The 23,679-nt window shown below is 34.5% G+C and overlaps 1 protein-coding gene across 3 annotated transcripts in view; it reads right to left on the bottom strand.

Annotated features, from left to right (window-relative positions):
• The window catches only part of PIK3C2G (phosphatidylinositol-4-phosphate 3-kinase catalytic subunit type 2 gamma), a 272,726-nt gene that overhangs the window by 38,232 nt on the left and 210,815 nt on the right, over window positions 1-23,679 (bottom strand). For all 3 annotated transcript variants that reach the window (XM_033116158.1, XM_033116160.1, XM_033116161.1), the window contains 3 exons: window positions 12,739-12,925; window positions 12,117-12,238; window positions 8,637-8,745 (listed from right to left, as the gene is read on the bottom strand). In XM_033116158.1, coding sequence (XP_032972049.1) covers window positions 8,637-8,745; window positions 12,117-12,238; window positions 12,739-12,925 — 418 coding nt within the window. The remainder of the gene's footprint in view (window positions 1-8,636; window positions 8,746-12,116; window positions 12,239-12,738; window positions 12,926-23,679) is intronic.

Genomic DNA, 23,679 nt, shown 5'->3' with positions numbered 1-23,679 from the left:
GAGCAAAGCTCTTGAAATAATTGTTTTCTATTTCTATACTAGATTCCTTTCCTCATATTCTCTTTTGAATCCATTCTAATCAGGTTTTTGTCTCTAATAGTCCAATCAAACTGATTTTGTTAAATTCACCAATGATGCCCATTTTGCTAAATCTAGTGATCAATTCTCAAATTTTGACACATCAGTAGCATTTAAAACAGCTGATCATTCCTTCTTCTTTGAAATCATTTCTTCTCTTGGCTTCCAGGCACTACGTTCTTCTGGCTTCCAACAGATTGCTCCTTTTGTCTCCTTTGTTGATGCTTTTCTATCTTCTTAAACTGTAAAATTGGTGTGCTGCATGGTTTAGTCCTCAGACTTCTTTTATATTTACATTTTCACCCTAAATAATCTCATCTAGTCTCATCGCTTTGAAAAACAATTATTTGTTGACAACTCCAATATTTATATTTCCATCCTGTCTTGTCCCCTCAAGACATTCAACTTTCCATTTGACATCTCTACTTACAAGTCTCATAGGCAACTCAAACTTAAGTGTTTTTAGCTCCAGACTCCTGTTTGCTTCCATTCCCTAAGGCTCCTCCTACAGTTTTCTCCAACAGAGCAAATATCCAATCAATGCAAGCTTGTATGGCCATAAAGGTGGATAAGTAGTTGGCATTCATCCTAATTGGTTAGTACCTTTGCCCTGACACTTTTTAACTATCTGGAACATCACTTTTATGTAGAACATTATGTATTTGGTGAATAAATTAGTAAATGGCTGGGATTTGTTGTGATATTGGTCACTGATATCAACGGTCCAGGAAAATGCATTAGGCTATATTAAATGCTCCATCAGGTTATATATATTTTTCCTTTGCTAGAATAGATGTTTATCTAACTAATATGAGATTTTTAATGTCCAATAATGTGCTGTTCAATTAAAAATTCATTCAATAAAGACCAATTTGAAAGCCATTTAGCAATTTTAAATTAAAATCTGCATCAGCTTATATTTTAAGTTCAGAGCTCTTTTAATATTTTGTTTGCCAATTACATTATTAAGTCATTTGTAATTTAAAATTATTAATTTTTGAAATGGTTGATCAATTCAAAGTTGTTGAAAACCTAAGTGTTTTTCCTATATCATATGAACATACTCTGTTCTCAAAGACAGCAGAGAGTTAAAGTACTTGCAAAGATCAGAAGTAATGTAATATAACACTGAGATCAAGTTTTTTCCTGCTTTAAAATAACATATTAAGAATTCTCATTTATTAACTGACGAGCCAACATCTAGAATTGGCTGCAAGATTTAGTTTTAGTGAGTTAAAACAATAAGCTAAATCTCTCTCTCAAACACTATGAAGTGCTGTAAAATGCGAATTTAAAAATGAATTCCCTTAAGAGTTTTAAATCAAAATTGAACAGCAATTGTATTTTACTGCCTTTTTCATAAAGTAGCTGGTCAGAATGTCCAGTCTTTAATGTAGTTCAACCCATTATATTCGTGTTGGAGTTACATGGAAGAATGACACTATGAAAAATAGTGAACTTCTAAAGAATCTTTTATAATTCTATTTTTAAAATATCATCAGTATTTTACCAGACTCTGAAAAATTATCTTGGTTTTATTGATGGTACACATATGACATTTATCCTGCCTGCAACATAATCTCAACCAGTTCCAAATAGGAAAAGAGCAATGTAGTGACAAATGTAGTAATTAACATCTGGGTTTAACAGGCAGGGAACAAGAAACATATGCTCACTATTAAGATAGGATTCACCCATTTGGATTTATTTTGACATTTGATTTCTTCTTTAAAAAACAGGTATCATTTCTTAAGTGATATCATTTCTTATTTTAAGGGACTTCTAGAAATGAGCAACAATACTGAGAAGAGCTAAAAGTCACAATTAATACGGCTCTATAAAATTTACAAACAACTACTGTTTGTATATCTCAGCTAAACTCAAATGTGTATAAATATTTGTTTAGCAACTGCAACCCTTTACTACAGTTTTATCACATAGTCCTATTGCTCTTTATACAGATCGTATTCAGTTCACAACACAGTTGCACCAAAACATAGCAGAATTTAAAGAAGCAAACTGAATTCTTGTTGTCACAACTATAATTTACTCTTAGAATGAAACTGCAAATACTGAAAGGAAAAAAAAAGTTTCTATCAGTTCGAGAGAAGAGAGTAAAATTAAACAAAAAAAGCCAGGGAAACACTGGACTAGGATGTTTAAACTGGTGCTTGAAATCTCATTAGAAGAGATACTGGGGTAGTCTATAATTGTGGCCATTTATGTCTATTTTTTTTTTTTGACAGATTTGTGAGAGAGAGAGAGAGAGAGAGAGAGAGAGAGAGAGAGAGAGAGAGAGAGAGAGAGACTGACTCAGCTATATAGGCACTCCTCTGTCTGGGCTGCTCTTGTGTCTTTAGACGGACCCCAGAGAATTCCCATCTAGCTTGACTCCGCTACCTAATTACCTGTTACTGGACTTTAAAGCAGTCTCTTTATCTCATTTCCTTGACACAAAAACAAGACTTCTTACAATTGAGGATACCCCTAGAAAGTCACATAATAATATTTGCTTTTAGCAAGTTAAGGTTTTCCAGTTTCATATTCAGCCTGCATCTTCTACTTCCTTTATCTCCTTTTTCCACCCACTGCTATATATTATTTATGTTCATGTCATATATGTCACCATATTATAAACTCATTGAGAGTAAAGTATATTTTGCATTATTTTAATCTGTCCAATTTGTGCTCTATAACCAATTTAAAGCTCTTACTTGAGAGGGTTATACATAGTAAGTGCTCAATTAAAATTTTTACATCTTTAAAAAGTTACATATAATGATGCAAAATATTTTTATATAGTTACAAATAAATGTACCACAGAACTGAAAATAGAATGTGAATTTCTGTGTATGGACATAATAGGATTTGCTTTTCTTATATTGATGTATGACAAGCAACTAGGAAAGAAGAAAAGTATTTTTAGAAGGATTTTTCTAGGGCTAGAAATGAGGCTTATCGTATCACAGGAATATTTGGCACAAATACTATAAATTTACTTTGCATCCCTTATTTTATTAGAAGAGGAAACTCCTGTATGTATAAAAACTTTCTCTAAGCTAGTTATATATCACTTAAATTAATTAAAATATTTATGTTACATCCCTGGCTTTATAGATTTTATGTTTTTGTAGATCACTTTGTTAATGTATATGAGGAGAGTGAAGAACTGTATCAATAATACAAAACTTTAAAAATCTTAATCTACTTGAAGATCATTGAAAGCTGAGCACATTGTGTAACCCAGAGAACCTGGGTGATTAGTCAGGTCACACTGCTGGTTAGTGTTAATCCATGTCTGATGACATCCCTGTCAAATTATTATTGTTCTATCCTCATATGCATAATGAGTATTGTATCAAGATCCATGATGTTCCTTAGGAATAAGGAAAAGAAACATCCGAGGTGGAAAGTTATTGAAGACTTTATGAGGCCACAAGCACACATCAGCATAGAATATTGACAAAGACTTTATCTCCTTAGGGCAGCAACCATGTCTGATTCAGCTTTCTACTTTCTGGAGTAGAATTTCCTAAACTTGGCTGTGCATCTTGGCTGTGCAACTTGGGTTCTGAAAAAGTAACACAGATACCTAGATATCACCCTCTACCTATAGAGCTAGCATGTCTAAGGATGAAGCTTTAGAACATACTTTTTTAAAACCTCTGCAAGTTATTCTGAAACAATTGATACTCTTTTGTACCCTGGTACTCTTCTGGCACCCCTGGCAGAGAATATACAATATAGGTAACCAAAACCCATTTGCTGAGTGATGGAGACAGCAGTTTATAAAAGCAGCAGCTAATATGCCTGTGCACACATTCAATTTTTGTTGATTTGACTTTTGTTAATATAGCACTACTTTATTTTTGTAGTACAGAAAGGACAACTGATAAGTGAGATGTAGGTTTTACACTCAGGAAGGTTTTTTTTTTTTTTTTTTTTTTTGTACTGTAAATACTCACCGTGCAAAAATTCAATTAAATTAATTAGTGGGTGTTACTTTAGGAGAAGTCACACTTATAATACCAGGTTTCTTTCATATGAAACTAGTAGAGGACAAAATGTGATTCCCTCCTTGGAAGTCCAGTATTAGAAGATGGCAACATATTCCCACTTGGAGCATTTCTAGGATCTGTAATTTCACGGTAGTATCTCATGTTTGATGATATAAATGCCTCTTCTCCTCTATTTTTTTGCCCACTCAAATACTAGACCTTAATTCATCCAACATAAAAACAATGTGGTGCCTAAACTTTCTTTAGCCTTCTTTTCCCTAGTTACTAACAGTAGAGATGAAAACAACACAAAACAAAATAAAAACCTCTCTTCTTGGGGTCTCCACAATAGCACTTTAATTTATCACATTATGAAATGTGAATATAATGAAAACTGTGAGCACAATGTCTGGTGGTTTTGTTCATCTGTCTATGCAGCAATGACTGTGATGAGCAAGAATATTCATTAACTCTTGCTGTACTACATTTAAATTGCACCTTTGCAAGTCTCCCCTACCTGTATCTACCTGACTCCTTTGCTTTCCTCTCTCGTAACCGTAGTCTGCTAACACTTGAACCCATCCTGTGGACAAATACTTTTAGGAGTTCCCTATTGATGACCTGCTGCCATCTGAAGACCGATCTCAATATTCGTCCTGTTCACACTAGGACCAGCAATCAGAAGCCTCTCCGCTTTGCACTTACTTGACTCTGCCTAAATAGGCTTCAGCCAGACACTTTAATGGTTACCAGATCTCTTGTCAGTTTTCCTGATAGGCATAGTCTTTAAAACAGCTTCGTGTATATATAATCAGTAAGTCATCCCTCAGTGTGCAAAGATGACAATCCCATCCACCATGCCCTCAGCTCTTTCCCATCCAGACAACTGCCATATTCATTGACTATGGCTTAAGTGAGTGGATGTGACCCTCAGAGAATGTTAGATTAGTAGAGAGCATTCAAATTCATCAACATTCTATGTTCCTGAGTATGCAAAAAGGGCTTGAAACTTAATGAAATAAATTAGGTTTCCCTGATTATCCTCCATGAGCATGGCATGGCAGTGCTCCTGGTCGTGGTACTAGGTGACCAGTAGAGCTTGTCCCCAAGCTGGCAACTAGCAGGATTCCCAAGATTGTTTTCTGTCAAGCCAGAGGTCACTGTCATGGGGTTCAGGTGGGACTATACATTGGAGTGAGGAAAAAATATCAAAATTACATTAATATTTATTTTGTAACTTCTAACTTTTTTCCAATTTTTCTGCTTTTCTACAAATTTTAAAACATTTATTACTTATTAGTTTAGTAGTTTATGTGTAAAATGTATAAATATATAAATTATATGTTTTGGAAGAATGAGCTAATTTCTTTAAAAGGAAAAAAAACTGGTAAGATATAAGACTAAATGAGACCACTGCTAAATACTTTTCATATGCAACCTTTCAATCCCTTTAGGTTTTAAAAAAACAACATGAATCCCATAGGTTAATATTCACTAATGATTCTGTTATTATTCTTTTAACAATATTTATTTAGTATTGGTGAGTTTGTAACTGTGCTCTATATGGGCAAACATTGAATGAAGATAGTTACTGAGTTGTATCAGCTACTGAAGAAGAGGAAAGCATGTAACTGTAATGGAGGCTTTGTCCTTGCAGTTCCCTTAGTCTAGCACAGCTTTCTCCCAATTTCTACTCACTACCTCCTATTTGCCCTTCAATAACAAGTTGAGTGCCATACTGTGTGGGATGCCTTCTCTCCCTCACTCGGAATTAAGTATACTTCCTTAAGTGTTCAGGCACTTGTCCTTCGATAGCAAACATCATCTCCAGCTGAGAGTCTGTCAACCTGGAAATAATATTGCAGCACAATGTTCTTGAGTCCATAGTTGCTAAAAATCAGTAATATCATAGGATACCTGGAGGCCAAATGTACAGGAAAATAAACAAGTGAAATAACTTTTTCAGGATATTATAAACAGAAGAGCAAAGTATAACCAAAGGAAGCAGAAGAAAAGAAATAATAAAGATTTTTGAGAATGTGATAGAAAAATAATACAATAGAGAGGATCAATAAATCCCCCATTTTATTCTTTGCAAAGATGAGTAAAATTCATAATCCCATGACAAGACTGATCAGCAAATGACATACGTGAAGAATGGAAGAGTGAACAGATCCTATAAATGTTAAAAGGATTATGAGAGAATACTATAAGTAACTTTATGCCAATAAATTAGAAAAAAATTCCTAGAAAACTATAACTTAACATACGGACCCAAGGAAAAAAATAGAAAATGTGAATTTGCTTATAATTCTTAAATAAATTAAATCTCCAGACCTACATGGCTTTACAAATTAAAGAAATAAAACTAATTTTATACAAACTCTTCCAGAGTGTAGAAAAACAAAATAAAACAAGGATATCCTACAATCAAGAAATTCTCCTAGGCATTTGACCAACATGTGTGCATTAGGAGACATACATGTAAAAGAATGTTCATAGCAATGTTATTTGTAATAACCCCAAATTGGAAAGATTCCATATGTCTATGTAGAGAGGAATCTACAAGTGAATTGTAATATATTTACATAATAGAATACTATACAACAATGAAAATACAGACAGCTTAGGTGGCCTATCTCTTCATTCTTGGTTTAAGCAACAGTCATTTTAGATTCTTGTCTCTCAGTTCTGGATGTGACTGGGTTCACCTACAGTGGTTTGCTCGAGGTCTCTACTGATTTAAGCAGTCATTTGGTGGTTGGGGCTGGAGTCATTCACTCACAAGACTGTGAGGTTGATTCTGGCTGTAGGCTGGAACCTCAGCTGGGCACCAGAACAGCTGTGTTTCTTGGACATTTCTCTATTTGATCTCTCTGTGTTGTTTCTCCGCCTGGCAGACTCAGAGTAGCTCAGTTTCTTACATGGCAGCTGAATGCTCCCCTAGTGAATATCACAAGAGAAATTGGCAGAAGCTGCATGGCCTTTTCTAACCTAACTTGGAAGCCATGAAGCATCACTTTCATCAAATTCTATTTAATGATGAAATCACAAAGGCCCTCTTGGGTTCAAGATGGGGGACGTAAGATCCTCTTATTGATGGGAGGGTGGTGAAGAATTTTCACACGCGTTTGAAACTACTACATCGTTCCATGAGTGTCTCCATCATCATTAATCCTTCAACTGTCCAACTTTCTTTGGTAGATTTTTCTGGATGCATGTTACATGTTATAATGTAAATGGGTAAAAAATAAAAAGAACATAATCCCAGCCTAATAAGGAGGGCCAAATCTGCCAGAGTGGTGAGGAACGTTGTTATTCTTACTGTTTTCACTTCCTCTCTACTCTCTAAGACTCAGCTTTAGCTCCTGACAACCTGGCCCTGACCTCCTTGTCGGCTTTCACCTTCCTCTCACAGCTTCCTCACAAGAATGCTGAGATCCAACTGAATTGTATCCTTGCACGTTGTCCCATCTCTCTGTGATAGAATAATGGCCCTCCACAGACGTTCATCCCAATTCTCAGAAACTGTGTCTAGGTTACCATATATGGCAAAAGTGGCTTTGTAGATAAAATTAAATTAAGAATCTTGAAATGGTGAGATTATCCTGGATTATCCAGGTGGGCCTCAGGTAATCACAAGGAGGGTCAGAGTTAGAGTCAGAGAAGGAGACATGATGACAGAAGCAGAAGTCGGAGTGTGCCATTGCTAGGGAGAATACAAACCAAGGAGTGCATGCAGTCTCTAGAAGCTGAAAAGCCAGGGGAATGGGTGTTTTTCCTAGTGTCTGCAGAAATAATCAGTCTACTAACTCCTTGAGTTTAATCCCCTAAAACCCATTTTTGGGCTTCTGACCTTCAGAATTGAAAGAAAATGGATTTGTGTGGTTTTAAGCTACCAAGTTTGCGGTAATTTTTCACACCAGTAATAGAAACTATTCTTTCTTTCTCTTTTTTTTCTTTTCTTTTCTTTTCTTTTCTTTTCTTTTCTTTTCTTTTCTTTTCTTTTCTTTTCTTTTCTTTTCTTTTCTTTTCTTTTCTTTTCTTTTCTCTCTCTCTCTCTCTCTCTCTCTCTCTCTCTCTCTCTCTCTCTCTCTCTCTCTCTCTCTCTCTCTCTTCCTTTGTTTTGAGTAATAGAAACTAATACAGTCCCCTTCCCCCCACTTTTCCCCTCATTCTACCTTTTCTATATTACTTGATTTTACTTGAAACACTTCCCTAGGCCAATTCTTTGTAAATCCTACCTGGTGTTAAAGACCCGGCTTAGATGCTCTCCTTCCTGAAACCTTCCTGTCATCGCAGTTAGAATTCTTAATTCTCTAAAACCCTAGGGCACCTAGCAGTACTGATAGACCACTTATCACGTATTACTTCAAGTTACTTGAGGCCAAGGTGCTATATACCCTTTTTGCTGTTTCAGTTTCCTGTTTAGATTTTACAAATATCACACATGCGTGTTTGTTGAATGACTGCAAGAGAGTGATATCACAAACTATAATAAAATATTTCCAGTAGTAGTTAATATTTTATGCAAAAATATAAAAGTAAATTGTAACATACATTTGCAACTTCATACGGTCCATTTAATATCTGTTCCATGTAATGATTTAGATCTCTGAATCTTTTGTGATCTGAATTCGTAAAAGGTAAGTGCCACCAATGAGGAAACCTGTTTAAAAGAATAAAGTATATATTCATCAGTTTGAAAATTGGCTTCTGCATCTAAGATTGTTCATGAAGTTGTAATTGCATCAGATGGCAGGGCCAATGAAAACATTAAAAAAAACCCACAAAAATAACATAGAACACATGATTAATCCTGAGTATTTCATTAACATGGCTGAGGTCACTTGTACTATTTTAACTGTCACTAATATTAATACTAATTTAATTTAGCATACTAAATTAATATGTATGTTCTTTCTTACTGTATATTTATAGCAGACCACACATTTTGTCCCTTAAATACATGTGAGTGATAATAAATACTTTCTGAAGTTAATGATTCATAATTTTTCAAAGAGGTCAAATTGTATTGTTTCTTCTGGGTTCACTAGAGACATTGCTACACTAACTAAATTAAACATTACCAAGTGACATATGCTTCCATCTGGTCTCAGTCTTTTGGAACCAAGTATCACTTTCCCCAGGAATCTGACTTGCAGAATTTCCTCTGCACTATCCCATAATTCATCTTGATGGGTTAGACAAGATTAACACCAGTTATTGGGTGGATGACTTGTTAATGGTTAACATTTGGCAATACATTTTGTTGGTTAAATATATCATTTTAGAAACTACCTAGCACTTCCTTTGACTGCAGTCTTGCTCTGTCTCCTTCATATTTCTGCTTCTTTGATACAGACCTTGTCCCCAGGAAAGGAACATAGGGGATAGTGAAGTATTATCAACAAATGCACAGAAATATGTGACAACTGCAGGCCACCCCATCCACTGCTTCCTGTTGGAAATGTCAGGGAAGTCCAAAATAATATGTTTGTGTATTTAAATAATTATTTTATTTTTAAGGGTATCTTGTAGTTCTAAGGCTTACTGTATTAAACATTTTCATCCAGATTTAGTTATCATGAAAATTAGTACCATACAAAAGTAATCAAACATAGAAATGGATTTGATAAATAGGTGGATTGGGCTACTTTTCAATACTAATCTGTGTATCTGTGATGCAGTTTCCTTTGCTAGAATAAAATGTTCAACATCAATTCCATTCTTTTGTTGATGTTTTTATAGATGTATGTACTAAAAATATCTTGTGTATAAATAAGCACATGAGAATTGAAGAATTCAGCTATAGTAATGCCATTCAATTGTTTGAAGTGCTTTTGAGTTATATGCCAAATATAACATAGCAATCAGTTCTTAAAATGATCTTTTTTATGATCTTTTATCTGACAGCAACATCATTTCTTCCCTTAGTTTTGTTCAGACTAAAGATTAGGAAACACCTGACTGGCAAACAGATTTGATACCTGGTTAATAGAGTAATTAATTTTCTCAGTACCAACACCAACCAGTATTTCGATTTTCCCTTTATTTGACCCTCAGAGATGTTTTACTCCCCAGGACAATGTACCCAAATAAGATTCTGGATGATTGGTGAAATGGTGAAAGTAGAAGAGGGAAAGGAAATCAATCCCTCTCACGCAGATTAAGTTTAAAGTTAGACCATTCATTTTGAGGAAGATTTCTATGCCTATGTACTCTTGGAAGGAACCCAGAGGTACAAATAGTTCAATATGGGGACCACTGTTATATGCTGTGAGTGATTTGAATGTTATTCTTCATGATTCTTTCTGATCATGCTTTCCAGCTCAGGTTTACTTAACTCTCGTAGGGCTTCTCTCCGTAAATTAGGAGTCAGAGGAAAGCTTGCCCTCATCCTTCATTTACATGCACTGCTGTGAGCCCCAGCTCCTTAGGGACCGTTAGTATACAAATATCATTCAAGGCACATAGGACTAAAGGTTCCTCCCTCCACACAGGAATAAAACGAGTCCTGCTTGAATAGTTTTAAAATCAATTTAGGTACCATTACCAGGCAGTAGTGCTTGAGCAAAGCAGAATCCTAACTGAAGCTGAAAATCGACTAGAGGCATATAGAGAGATATTATTAGCACTTTTAAGGTTTTACAAATTATACTAATATGTATTGGAGATGTAAAAGTGTGGAACAGAGAATTTTTTGAAACCAAAAAGAACAGGTATTTAACAAGGATTAACTTATAGTTCTAAATCATGTATTAGTGCAGTATGATGACAGTCACAGATGTTGAATTCAGTACGTGCAGCCAATCTTTGAATATTTTTGCCAGCATCTCTTCTTTCTCAGTTATTCTATCATTTTTATTTTTTTGGGGGTAGGGTAATTCTTAAAGCTGATATTGCTTTTAAAAATTTCCACAACAGCATTCCTTTCCTCCCATTTCCTTGAACACGCTCTTACTTTAACTTTGTTGATGTCCTGATGTTTAAAGAATCTGTGTAGCAAAATTTCTGTGACATCTGCAAGTACAAGTTTTTCATGAATGTGAACTTCATGAAAAATCTTCATGAAGATTTGTGCAATCTTCAGTATTGCACAATGCCTCTCTATTCATTGATAGCTGTACTTAGTTTTATATTTCGGAAAGTGATTAAACCCTGAAAGCCTAGTAAATCTCCACATGTACAATGTATGTCAGATCAGGTATGGACAGTCACTGTTAAAGGACCATTTACTTAACAAAAATTCCAGTATAGATAAAATGACATTTGGTTTACCTAACTGCCAATATCACAATTTCTGGAAAGTCACCATTTTAAAGTCAAGATACAAAGTCTATGACCTAAATTTGACTAGCTCTAAGTGATAAATTTTAGAAGGTTAGTTGGAACAGCAGTTATTTTCATTATATTTTTAGTTTGCTTACGTTTAATATTTTTTTCTATTATAGCACGAATAGAAGCAATAGTTTTCAAGATTGTCTCGAAAGGAACATGACAACAAATTAAATTTAGATAAATCAAAGTTAATAATTAATGAGAACAAAAGTGAGTTGATTTTAATAAATGTTACTAATATACTAAATGATATTAAGAAATTTAATTTCTTTGGTGCAGCAAATAAGTATATCAAAACTTTTTATTGTAATTATTTGTCGAAAGAGTAGATCTAGTCAATTTAGTTCTGCATTTTCAATTCCAATATTATTATTATGGAAAAAAACTAAAAAGATTAAATCTTAAAACAGACAAATAAAACAATTTTCCTGATAACCAATGAAAAATGAAATCGGTTCTAAATTTTTCCGTCTACAAAATCAATGGTGGAAGCAAAGAGGAAATTGCAAACCTTGTTCTCTTTTATGAGACAAAAGGTTGTTTACTCTGAGAGCAATACACACTCTCTGCTGGGATAGGTTCAATGGCATTGGAGTCAGAATGTTGTGTTGCCCACAAATAGAAAATCCCGTAAACATAATTTTCCTTATGTTCAAGGACAAGTGCTTAAGGGAAGCACTGTGGAGGAGAGTGACTTACTCTGGGAGAGTCAGGGATGCAAACTGCTTCTGAAGTTGGCTGTGAAGTTTTGAAAACTGATCAAATGATTTTTCTGTCAGGCTTGTTTCGTTGTTACTGCACATCACCTGGATTAGATACAGCTGCAGAGAATAAATAGGCAAAAAATCAAAAGACAGCAATAGCAACCTGTGATACATTCTAAAATCTGATTTTATGTAAACTAAACAAAGCAAGAATCTTTCTGCACAATTATCATGAAAGCTAAGAGATGTAATTTGTAATGGCAACATTACCTGTAAACACAGGAAATAAAGATATCATAACCTCATGTACTGGGAACATATTGCCTAATTTCTGCTGTTCTTTTCTTGTGGACACTTTATTTAGCTCTTGATTTATATTCTACCACAGGCAGGACTGTTCTCTTTGATGGTTCTCTTCTAATAGCTTTGGTTGTTATGATTTCTCCTTAGAAGATCCTCCTTAGTGACAGGGGCACTTCTGCTCAAGCTGTAACTAATTTTTCATTTGCATAGCAAAACAAAAATCACGGTATAAGGGAGGATGTGTAGCATAGTGAAGGGGAGTCTGAGGCGAAGTCAAATGATATTTAAGTCAAGCTGACAGACTTAAGACTTACATTATTAGTTTTCTTGCTGTACCCTAAAATTGTTGCTCTTTGAATTGACCTTGTGCTCACCACACAGGATTCCTGGGAAAATGTTTGTGAAGTAGGTTTGGCAGGGCTTATGGCTGTCATTTGTGCAAGTGTGTGGATCAAGTTATTCAATTTAACAGGGAAACACTCCAGACTTTCCTTTATTTTCCTAGAAAAAAGAAAAAGAAAAGATAATGAGTTACATTCCCCTGACTCGACTCATTTCACTTATGATTTGTTTCCTTGTGTTTGTTAGATGTGGAGGAAGAATTCAAGAACCATGGATGTTTATTTGGAGCCCAGCTATTAAACATTATTTTTGTAAACTTCCAGGTCACATCTTAATTGTTAGCAAGTATTGAATAAACTCTTGTAGTGAAATATAAAACTGTTATTGCAATATTGTATTTAGACTTCTTTTTGATTTGTTTTTTATTTTTAGGGATGCTTTTTAAAAATTTAATTTTAGTTTACAATTATTTAAAATATTTACATAATTCCAGAAGTTTACTGTACAAAATATGTAGATTTCAAGAAGCCCAGTATCTAGCCCTGTACTCTCTATGCCATTCCTTCCCTCTCCCTATACTTAAACATTTAAAAAAATTACGGTTTAACTTTCATGGTTTTATTTTTTCAGTTTTATTTTTGTATGTGTTTGTGTTCCTCTTTAACTGTCTTACAAAAAAGTTGCATACTATGGTACTATACCTAGTATACAATTATTTTATATGAAATAATTTTTACTCTATGGCCTTTGTTTGTTTGTTTTGGTGTGTTTGCTTTTTAAAGTTTAAAAAAAAATTGTACTTAAGAAGGTTTGTAATTGTATTCTAATGGCATAACAAATATCTTTATATAATACCCTTCATCCCTATTGTATCCTCTTCTCCAGTATCTGATTTGCAGTGTTGTCCTTTTTATCCCAGTTAATACTGTAAAGCAAACAGTATGCTTATTCTACTTTTCATATGTGCTTCCTAGTCCACTTCTATTTTTATACAGCGATTGTATCTACATCATATGATATCTATTCTATACATACTACACAGCCTCCCTTTTAACAATCATTGTATCTTAAACTCTCTACATACAAGTCCTTAGATCCAAATATCTCCAGTCATTGTGACTACTGTGTTCCCCCAAAAATAAGACCGAGTCTTATATTAATTTTTGCTCCAAAAGATGCATTAGGGCTTATATTCAGGAGATGTCATCCTGAAAAATCATGCTGGAGCTTATTTTCTGGTTAGGTCTTATTTTCGGGGAAACCCGGTATCTGAAGTTAATTCTAGTAAATTCTTCAGGAAGTGCTCAAGGAAATATGTTTCTGAGTTCTGTATGTGAACAATAATTTGTGGTCATTGTATTTGAAAGTCACTTTAGCTGGATACCACATTCTTGGCTCACATTTTATGGCACTCAGTTTGGTTATTCTAGGTAATTTTTCTGAATGTGTAATACAGTGTCTTTTAATATGTAATTTCAAGTCTTTTGATTTTTCAGGGAACTTCTTAAATTACAATGTTAGTGTTTATTAAAACACTAAATATGCTATTTAGTTTTGATACTATTTTAATATATTATTTTGACTTTCTTTTTCAGGGACTCCCATTATATGTATTCTAGATCTTCATTGCTTTACTTTCTTTTTTATTTAAAAAATCCTCCTTCTTTTTTATCTTCTTTTTCTCTTGAGGCATTGTATTGTGTTGTTGTGTTTACCTGTGTGTTCTTTCTAGTTTATTGTTTTTAAAATTATATTTTCTTTTATTTATAATTCTTTCTTGGATTCAACCACATCATTCCTGAGGTTTTAAAAATGTGATCGCTATGATTCCTTTATATCTTTGTCATTTTCTTAATTTCTTTTAGCTTAATTTGAAATATAAGGATACAGTTTATCCTTTTGGTGGGAATGTCTTTCTGGTATACTATTATTGCAGGGATTTTATTTTGCATCTTGTTTCTGTTTTTCTTATTATAATTTTGTGTAACATTCGAACATGATCCATTTTGCTTGCTCATTTTAATATAAAATTAGCATTTCTGAACTTTCAGGAAGAAATAGAGGGTTTTCAAGTGTCTGAAGCTCCCTTTTCGGTTGGCCATCACACAGTGATAAAAAAATGTCATACTTTCTGAAATATTCCTCCTTTGCTTCTCTGTTCACCCCTAATTTTTTCTATATTTTTGTTTTCCTTTACTCCTATGACTTTTATCTTCTTAGTTTGGATTATACTTCTGGTGATTTCTCTTCAGTGTGGGATTCTTACCTGGAAGGGAGCTCCTGTTACCTTTGAGAGTTCATAGACTTCTTTAGTCTTTTCAGATTTGCCACAGATCATTTGCCCTTCCCTGTGAATTGGAGTGTGTGAAAAACCCTCCCAGCTTCAGCTGCTGTTCTCAAGTTGGCCTGCTCAGCTTTTCAGTGAATACATACTCTTTGGAGTCTTGTTCTCAGGTCAGTCAAATTACATTTTGCTTCCTTAGCTTCTTCTCATAAGATGCTAAAACGCAGGTCTTGTAAATTAATGGTTTGCTCCTACCTGCTTGTATTTTAGGGTCTTGGGAATACCTTGTTACCTAGTTTTGTTGAGGATGTTGTTCATAGTTTGAGGGTTTCACAACTCTATTTACTCTTCCTGTTTTATGGAAGAAATTCAGAGTCATGAAAAAACTTGACTTTTTATAATATGTAATTTAAGCAACACAGAAAAATATCAAGTAAAATGTGAACGTTTCCCTTCATTCTTCCTATATGTATATATCTCTGTGTCAATACTGTGTATTAACTGCTGTTGAATTGGCTCTGACTCTTGGCAATGGGTGATGTCCACAATATCCTGTCTTCAATAGCCCTGCTCAGCTCCTGTAGACTCATGCCTGTGGCTTCTTTGTGTTAATACTACATTTCCTTAAATAGCTAGAACTTTATAGTAAGTCTTGAAATCCAGAAGTTCTTTTATCTTATTCTTCTTCAGACATCCGTCCCCCCCCATTCTAAGCCCTTTAACCTCCCAAATATATTTTAGAATCAGCTTATCAGCTCTACATAAAATACATATATAAAGATTTTGAATGGTATTGCATTGAAACTTTAAAATCAATTTGGGGAAAATTAACATTTCTACAGTATTAAGACTACAACCAATGAACATGGTATATTTCTCCACTTAGGTCTTATTTTACATCACTGTATGATTTTAGATATTTTTTCTGTGGAAGTTTTGCATATCTTTTGTTGGATTTATTCTTAAATTGAGCATATTTTTTATGGCAAATTGTAAATGCTATCTTTTCTTAAATTTTATTTTAACTAATATTTGTAATATATGACTAGATTTTTAACTCATTAATTTTAACAATATATCTGTATAGTCTTTTGAAATTTGGGTGGACACAGTCATGTACCCTGCAAATAATAATGAAGTTTTTGTCACCCTTTGCACTGCTAAGATGTCCAGTGGTGCTAGCAAAGTTTGTTTCTGATTACAAAAGAAATACTTTCAATGTTTTACCATTACATGTAATGTTTTCTGTAGGTTTTTAGCTGTAGGGTAAGGGCATTCCTTTCCATTTCTAGAGAGTTTTTAAAAATGAGAGATTCTAAATTTTATTAACTGCACTTTCTGTATCTATTGAGGTGAATATAATTTTCCCCCTTTAATCTTTTCAGTACTGAGTTTCGAATGTTTATCTTATAACAACTTACTTTACTGAACACTTGTTATTCCAATTTTTTTTTGTTGTTCACTCTCTGGGATTGTTTTATTTGTTGTCTTATTCAATTGGAAAATAACAATATGATAAAGCTTAAATATAGAACTTTACTATCACTAGAGAATGCATTATTTTTTTCTGACAGTGATGGGCAAGCTTGTAGCTTTTCACTTTTAAAAGTATGATGGTTATCTAAGTTTATTTTTATTCTGAGCTTACTAAATTTTTCTAAGAGAACTGGATGTTGACTCTGAACAAGCACTACTTTTCTGGTTTGGCTTATCACAGTTGTAATGCCTTCTTTATAACTAATTTGCCATGTCCTCAGTGTTAACAATGTAGTTCAATAATGTTTAATAATTTTCCCCTCAATTTTATAAAACTTCAAGCCCATTTATCTTGTTCTGGTACTAGACATTTTTGAATAAATTCCAATTTTTCCATTATTATACATCGATGTCGACCAAAATTTGCTATAAAAGTTGAAATATGATCTGATCACTTCATTTCCACAGTGTTCATTATTCCTAAAGGTGGTCTTTGAATTTATGGGTTTATAGTACAGTATAAAATATTGAGTTCTTTCCTCACCAGTAGTTAAAGACAATCAAGATAATAATAATAGAATTGTGGGGACAGAGCCCCAAAAAGCAGTTTCCAGGCTCTCGGCCTCACATAGAAAGGTGCTGGCTCAGGTAGTAAATGGCCATTGACTGATCAAATGGCCATCAGCTGTGGCTAGTTGGCCGTCAGCTGTAACCAGTGAGCCATTAGCCATGAATATAACTGCCGTGGTAGGCTAGCAGAAAAGAGAGAAGGGGGGAGCTAGCAAGAAGATGGTGGCTGAGCCTGCACGCGGTGCAGTGAGGCTTGTGAATTGTGTTGCTCCTGGTTCCTGTGTCTCCAACCCAGATGCCAGCGAGAGTATAGTGGTGTGACTCCCCTACCTATGGCTCCGTGGGTGTTCCTTTTTGGCCTCACCATGTCCTGCGTTCTTGTGTGGGGGGCGGGACCGGAGACCCCGCCAGACACCCCGCACGACACTTGGCGAAGTCGGCAGGATCCCCTGCACTACAAGAATTATATTACTAATCATGACTTATGGAGACCTTACCATTCATTCCTTCATTCAATAACTATTTACTGAACATATTTTATGTGTTAGGGCGGAAAGCTCTAGGGTGACAGGATGTACTCATTTCTCATGAAGATAGACATATGAACCATAAATATTAAGTTCTAATGTACTCACCCTCACAAAGTCTCAACTATATTCACGTGTTATTCTTATATTGCCCAATAGTTAAGATGTGAGAATACTGGAGTTGAAGGATAAATTTTTAGGATGAGCCTATCGTTTCAAGGCAGACTTTTACCGAAATCCATTTCCCATGTCTCAGGTGGCAGATTAACAGGTGAAAACAAATAGTACTTTAATATGACTCACTTTGCAATCAGTGCCCTGTGAGTAGTAGGTTTTAGTTCTCTGTGAGGATCTGATTTATCCAGGTGGCAGCTCTTTATTTTGTTTAATTGCAGCATCAGCAGGATTATGCTTTGGAGTATCCTTATAGTACAGGTCCAAAGCAGTAGCTGGAAGGTTCAGTTCTTAAATTTCCTAGGGGAAACCTATAGGCAGTCTGGATAAATGCTTCTAACTCTCTGCTAGGCACTGTTCTATGTGCTGGCTCGTAGAGGTGAAGGAGAGAAATCAGATGTCTGCTCTCAGGGAGTATACACCCTTTGGCAGGCACTGCACTAAATACCTTATGTTAATCTTTTCCTCCTTAGAGGAAAGCAGTAAAAGTATTTTAAGAATAGAGAAGAAAGACCAAGAGAGGTGAAATGCTACCAGAGGTCATCATACAGAAAGTAGTAACTGAAAACTGCATCTCCGGTTTCTCTGATTCCAAAGTCTTTGCTCTCATTGGGGATTATTTGTAATGAATAGTCTTTCAGCTTTGTCTTTAGAAAGAAATAAACCAATAGATTTAGTGTGGAATTCCAAGGTAGAACAAAGGCACTTAGACAATAATTCTTTGATTTTTACATAGAAATAATGTTCAGACAGAAAAAAAATTATGTTACTTCTTGCAGCCAGGTGCAAAGGTGCCTACGATAAGCACAAAAATTCTTAAGTGTTAGGTCCTATCATAAAAACGTGTACAAATTCTATTCCATTTCATAACATATGCACCTTTTATATGATGTAAATATTTTAAATTGCTTATCATCAGAAACCACTGCTACAAATAGGTTTCTTTAGCCATGTGTGTGTAAATGTGTAATTGAGTTTATCAGTCTCAGAAAATTGCGTTGAATCCTGGAGCTCTAATCTTCCATGTCAGGTTCAGCATCTAGGCAAATTTCTTTTTTCTCAGATAAAATGTTTTTAAACTCATATTTATATTAATATGTGACCACAAATTGCTAATTTTTTCATTGTTTCATGAGCCATGTCAGAATAACCATTGAAGAGAAATGCCTATAGTGCTGTAGAATCGTGGTTGAGTGAAGGTTCTCAGACAACATGTGATGGAAATTTCAACAAGAGCATATTTCTATTGCCAAAGTAGTTTGTATCACTTTGCAGTTTGATGGAATACCTGTTTTACTGGTTAGTCTCTTTAGTAGTATCAGGGATATATTGCTCTAAAGATTTTTTTCTGTGAAGGAATTTTCACGAGAATTATCTTATTTTACCATTGACATTATAATTTAATCATATATAAATAGAAAAGACTCATTCCCCAAGAACAAATTTCTTCCTCTAACTCTCAAATTTCATTTTCATTGCAGTGATTTGTCATATGTAATAAAAAAAATTATTATTTTTTCTTTTTGTATTGGAGTTACTGAGTATCCAACTCTGTTAGTCATTCTTAACCATTCAGAGGGAACAATAAATTACTGCAACTTTGTCATAGTTTATTTTATTCCATGAAGAAAAGTAATAGTTCAATATTGAATTTATAATCTCTGACCAGCACTTCCTCATACTTAAGCCTATAAAGTATGATATCAAGTTAATTCCTATTCTGTCACAAATTCGTTGCAGGGGCTCAGAAGGAGCCACTCCAAGATGTACTTCGGTGGTATGGGATTATTATGAGCTAAAGGCAACTGAGACCCTGTGGGTTCAAAAGAAAATTCTGTCCCTCACCTTAAGTAGAATAATTTAAATGAGGAACCTGGCCCACAATAAGAGTTAAAACCAGAAATGCCTTTTTACCTATCTATATGGATGGCAAACTAATAATTACTGAACATGTGCTCTCCCTGCAGCTAACTTCTGAAGCCCCAAAGTGGTTTATCTCATCCTTAGCTCAAAATGTGATATATACCTCAATTTCCCTTTTTGTATCTGAACCTCACTTGTATATGTGGTCTCTGACTCTCCATATATGTGGGGTTTCCATACATATGTATGTAATTACATTTTGTGATTTTCTTTTCTAATCTATATATGTTTATTTGATTATTAGACCAGATGAAAGAACCTTGAGGATAGAGGAAAGCTTCTTCCTCCCCCGTATTATACTGAACACTGAATCAATACGTACTCAAATCCATATTTTTTAACCAAAAATTTACCATTCCAAAATACACTTAATGAATAATCACTGCTAATGCATTCTGGGTACACAATTTTTTTTTTTTGAAAAGTTCCTCTCTATGAAGGTTTATTTTAAAAAAAAATCAAGATTGTCTGACATAGAAAATAGAATAAATGATTTTTAGTTGCACATGTATATAATGTATATTTACACATATGTGAACACAAAAATTTAACTTTCATATTCTAACAAAAGGTTAAAACAAAAAGGTTAAAAGAAGTACAATAGATACTAAAAAAGGATATCTCATGTTAATCCTTGTGGCTTTGATGGCATGGAACGCTAATTTTTGAGAAACATTTAGATATTTTCTTACCATGTTCTCTCAACTAATCTGAAGACACTAAAGGTAAAGAATATCTAAATTTATCTGAGATTATCAGAGCATTAGGAGTTTCATATGTAGAATTTTTTTTTCCCCTTCTGAGTTTGCTGAGGGTCCAGGGAAGAGCACCCATTGTACCAAAACTGAAAGAAATCAATTTTGTTCTATTTTGAACTCACTTATTAGTTCTGCCTGTGATCTCAAGAGAGTCATTTAGCCTTCAGGAGACTCAGCTGTTTTATCTATAAATCAGAATTTATGACTAAACTATGCCATCCCCCGGGATTATTGATAGGATCAAATGAGGTAACACATGAAAAGTCATTGGAAACAGAATAATATTATGCAAATATTATTTCAGAAAGATTACTACCAGTTAAGTAAATACATGAATAAACAAAACCCCAAAGTAGCAAACTACACATAGAGGGATACAAGGGAAAACAAATGTACAGATTATGGTTTTCTGAAAACTAAACAGTGGTAAACTCTCTGGAAATCTTACAAAAGAGATATTAGATAGGGATTAGAGCAAGAGGCAACTTTAGAGTTTCTTCTTTCTTTCATTTTTTTTTTTCTTTTCTGCTGCTTCAGAGTTTAGAACTTGGAAAACAACAAGAAAAACAAAAAACCCCCAAACCCCCCAAACTGTGCTGTTTTCCCAGTTGAAGTTTCAAGTCTTCAGAATTCATCTACAAGGTCAGCAAGTCTTATGTAAATGTCATCACAGGTAACTAACTCTGCATACAAACAAGAATTCCAGGCTCCATGGCCTTGACTATGAATAAATAATTCTTACATTTTGTTTTTTTTTAATGGAGACTTCTTACAAAAATTGGCCAAATCACAGCAAATAGAATAAAGGAACTAACGAAAGGTTGATGGACTGGTCTTATTATGTATAAGTAATATGCCAGTGACATGATATTCCAGGTTTCTATTCACCCCTCCCAAAGCCAGTTTATTTATTTAATGATATTGAAATGAAATCTAAAAGATAAATAAAATGAAATTTTATGCAAAACAAGAAAATAAATCTTAATATGCAGTAATATAGAAAAATCAGTAATGATAAATGGTGCTATAATTAAGGTAATATAAATCTTTTTAAAAAACAAAAATGTATATTTAAAAATCATAAATTATTTTAGTCCAGTTGCTTGCTAAATTCCTGGAATATAGCATCTCATGCAATGCACAGGGTCAGGAATACCAGTGAGGATTGACTGATGCACATAGTCCTTGTGGAGATAACAGCTGTCGTGAAACAGCGCCATCTGGACTATTCATCTTTTTTAACTAATGCTTTCTGGTACTCCTTGGTGGATACATTAAACTTTTGAAATGCCTTTAACCTTTAGACTGATAGTCTCTCGAAGAGTTCAAAATATATTTTTTTAAAGCTAATAGCTAAGGTGTATTCTGACTTGATATTTAGGCAAATTCGGCAAATTCTCAGTATAACTTATTTGATTAAAAAACAGTAACTCTCCTATTGCAGAAATTTGGAACAGCAACTAAGCTATCAAACATCACAGTGAGTATGACTGTGTCATGCAATTTAGGAAGTACACAATATAAAATCTGTTACACCTGCAGTTTTTAAAAAAGTGCTTTATAAAGTCAATTTGTTCAGAGGAGTTCTTAAAATTAAATTTTAAAAATGGGAGACATTCAAAATGAAAGGAGAAATTTCACTTTGCATTTTCCTTTGAGTCTGCCTTCTTAATTTAGGAAAAGTTGAACACCATGATTGCTAATTCCTCTAATTTCTGGTGGTTTTTTTTCTTCTTTTTTTTTTCTTTCTCGTGAGTATTTATTTTTGTAGGTATCGATGGTTAAGCTAAGGCAGAGGGAAACTTTGACCCTTATTTGTGGAATTACAACTATCCATGAGATACAAAGTGCAAAGTACTAACAAAGCATCAAGAAAATTTAATAATAAAAGAACCTAGGGATCTGCATCCCTGTCCCACACTCTTTTTCTCAGTTATAAAGAGGAACTAGATAGAAAGCCATTGAACTGTGCTTTGAGACATTTGAGCATACAGAGTCTTGTCTCAGCCTATAACCACAAGAAATAAATGGGGAGTAATGAGAAGAATTTCTGGCATCGTGTCTACACACCCTAGGTGGTTCAGCTGCTCTGGCTCCTGTGTTTGTGGTGTGGAGTCCTGGAACACTTTCGCTGGGTGTCATCAACATTTCCAGTGGCTTCATAGTTGGACTTGTGGGGACAGCCATTGTGCCTGCTCTGCCCAATGGCCCTTTATAACTAAGACTGTTCTCTCTGAAGCTCACAGTTTAGAGAAGATGCTCTAGGTTGTTTTTTGTGAAGCGGTAGCCCATGATAGGAGTAAGGATGGGTAACAGAATCCACAGTGGCTTTTTATGAAGAACCTTGTCCAATAGGGACAAAGGCAACTAGTTAAGTCAATGAGACTACCTCTCTCTCGAGTTTATAGTAGAGAATACTGGCCAATGGACAAAGAGAGGGGAAAATGCTAAGCAGAGACAAGCAGAGTAGAAGGTCTTTGTTTCCATTAGAAATTAGCCTGACCCTATTTGTTTCTAGGGTTTGTTAGGCTATAGTTTGAGTCCATGTATATCCTTTTCCCCAAGTATACCAGATACAATATCTGGTTCTTGCTACCAAAACACCTCACTTATGCAAACTATTCACTTTTTGAGGTTAGGAGTTTTGTTTTGCTTCAAGCTACCTTCAATTTCAGCAAAAGACCAAAAGATCCTACATTTACTAAACCAAAAAAATTCTGTGTGTCAGGCCAAATGGAATACTGGGAATACATGGAAAATTTCCTCTCACATTTTTTGGAGGAGGAAATGGATGAAGTGAAAAGCACGATCTCTAGGTAGGAGGCGAGGTATTCAGGGAAGTGTATGCTTAATGATTCCAGTCTGGGCTGTGAAATAGGTTATCTGTTTCTAAGGACAGCTAAGCCGAGGTTTGAGAGTGATTGAAAATTCTGAAATAACCCGTTTGGACAGCATTTTAATGGATGGTTGCCTTTGTTGCCTAGCAGTGGGCCCAGCAGAGATATTACATGAGCGTATCAATTTGCAGAGACTGAGTCATGATACTTTCTTGATTCTATTCAACAGCACTCAGCCAAAAGGGAAGTATAAAAAAGTAAGGGAAGCAGAGAGAGGAGTCGGCAGTTATGTGAAAAACCTTTGTGGCCACCAAACCAATTTTATATTCATTTTCCTCAACATGCCATTAGTTGTGATATGGTT

This window comes from Rhinolophus ferrumequinum, chromosome 10, assembly GCF_004115265.2.
Source record: "Rhinolophus ferrumequinum isolate MPI-CBG mRhiFer1 chromosome 10, mRhiFer1_v1.p, whole genome shotgun sequence".
Lineage (NCBI taxonomy): Eukaryota > Metazoa > Chordata > Mammalia > Chiroptera > Rhinolophidae > Rhinolophus > Rhinolophus ferrumequinum.
Note: the sequence above shows the minus strand (reverse complement) of the source record. Positions and strands in the feature narration are given on the sequence as shown.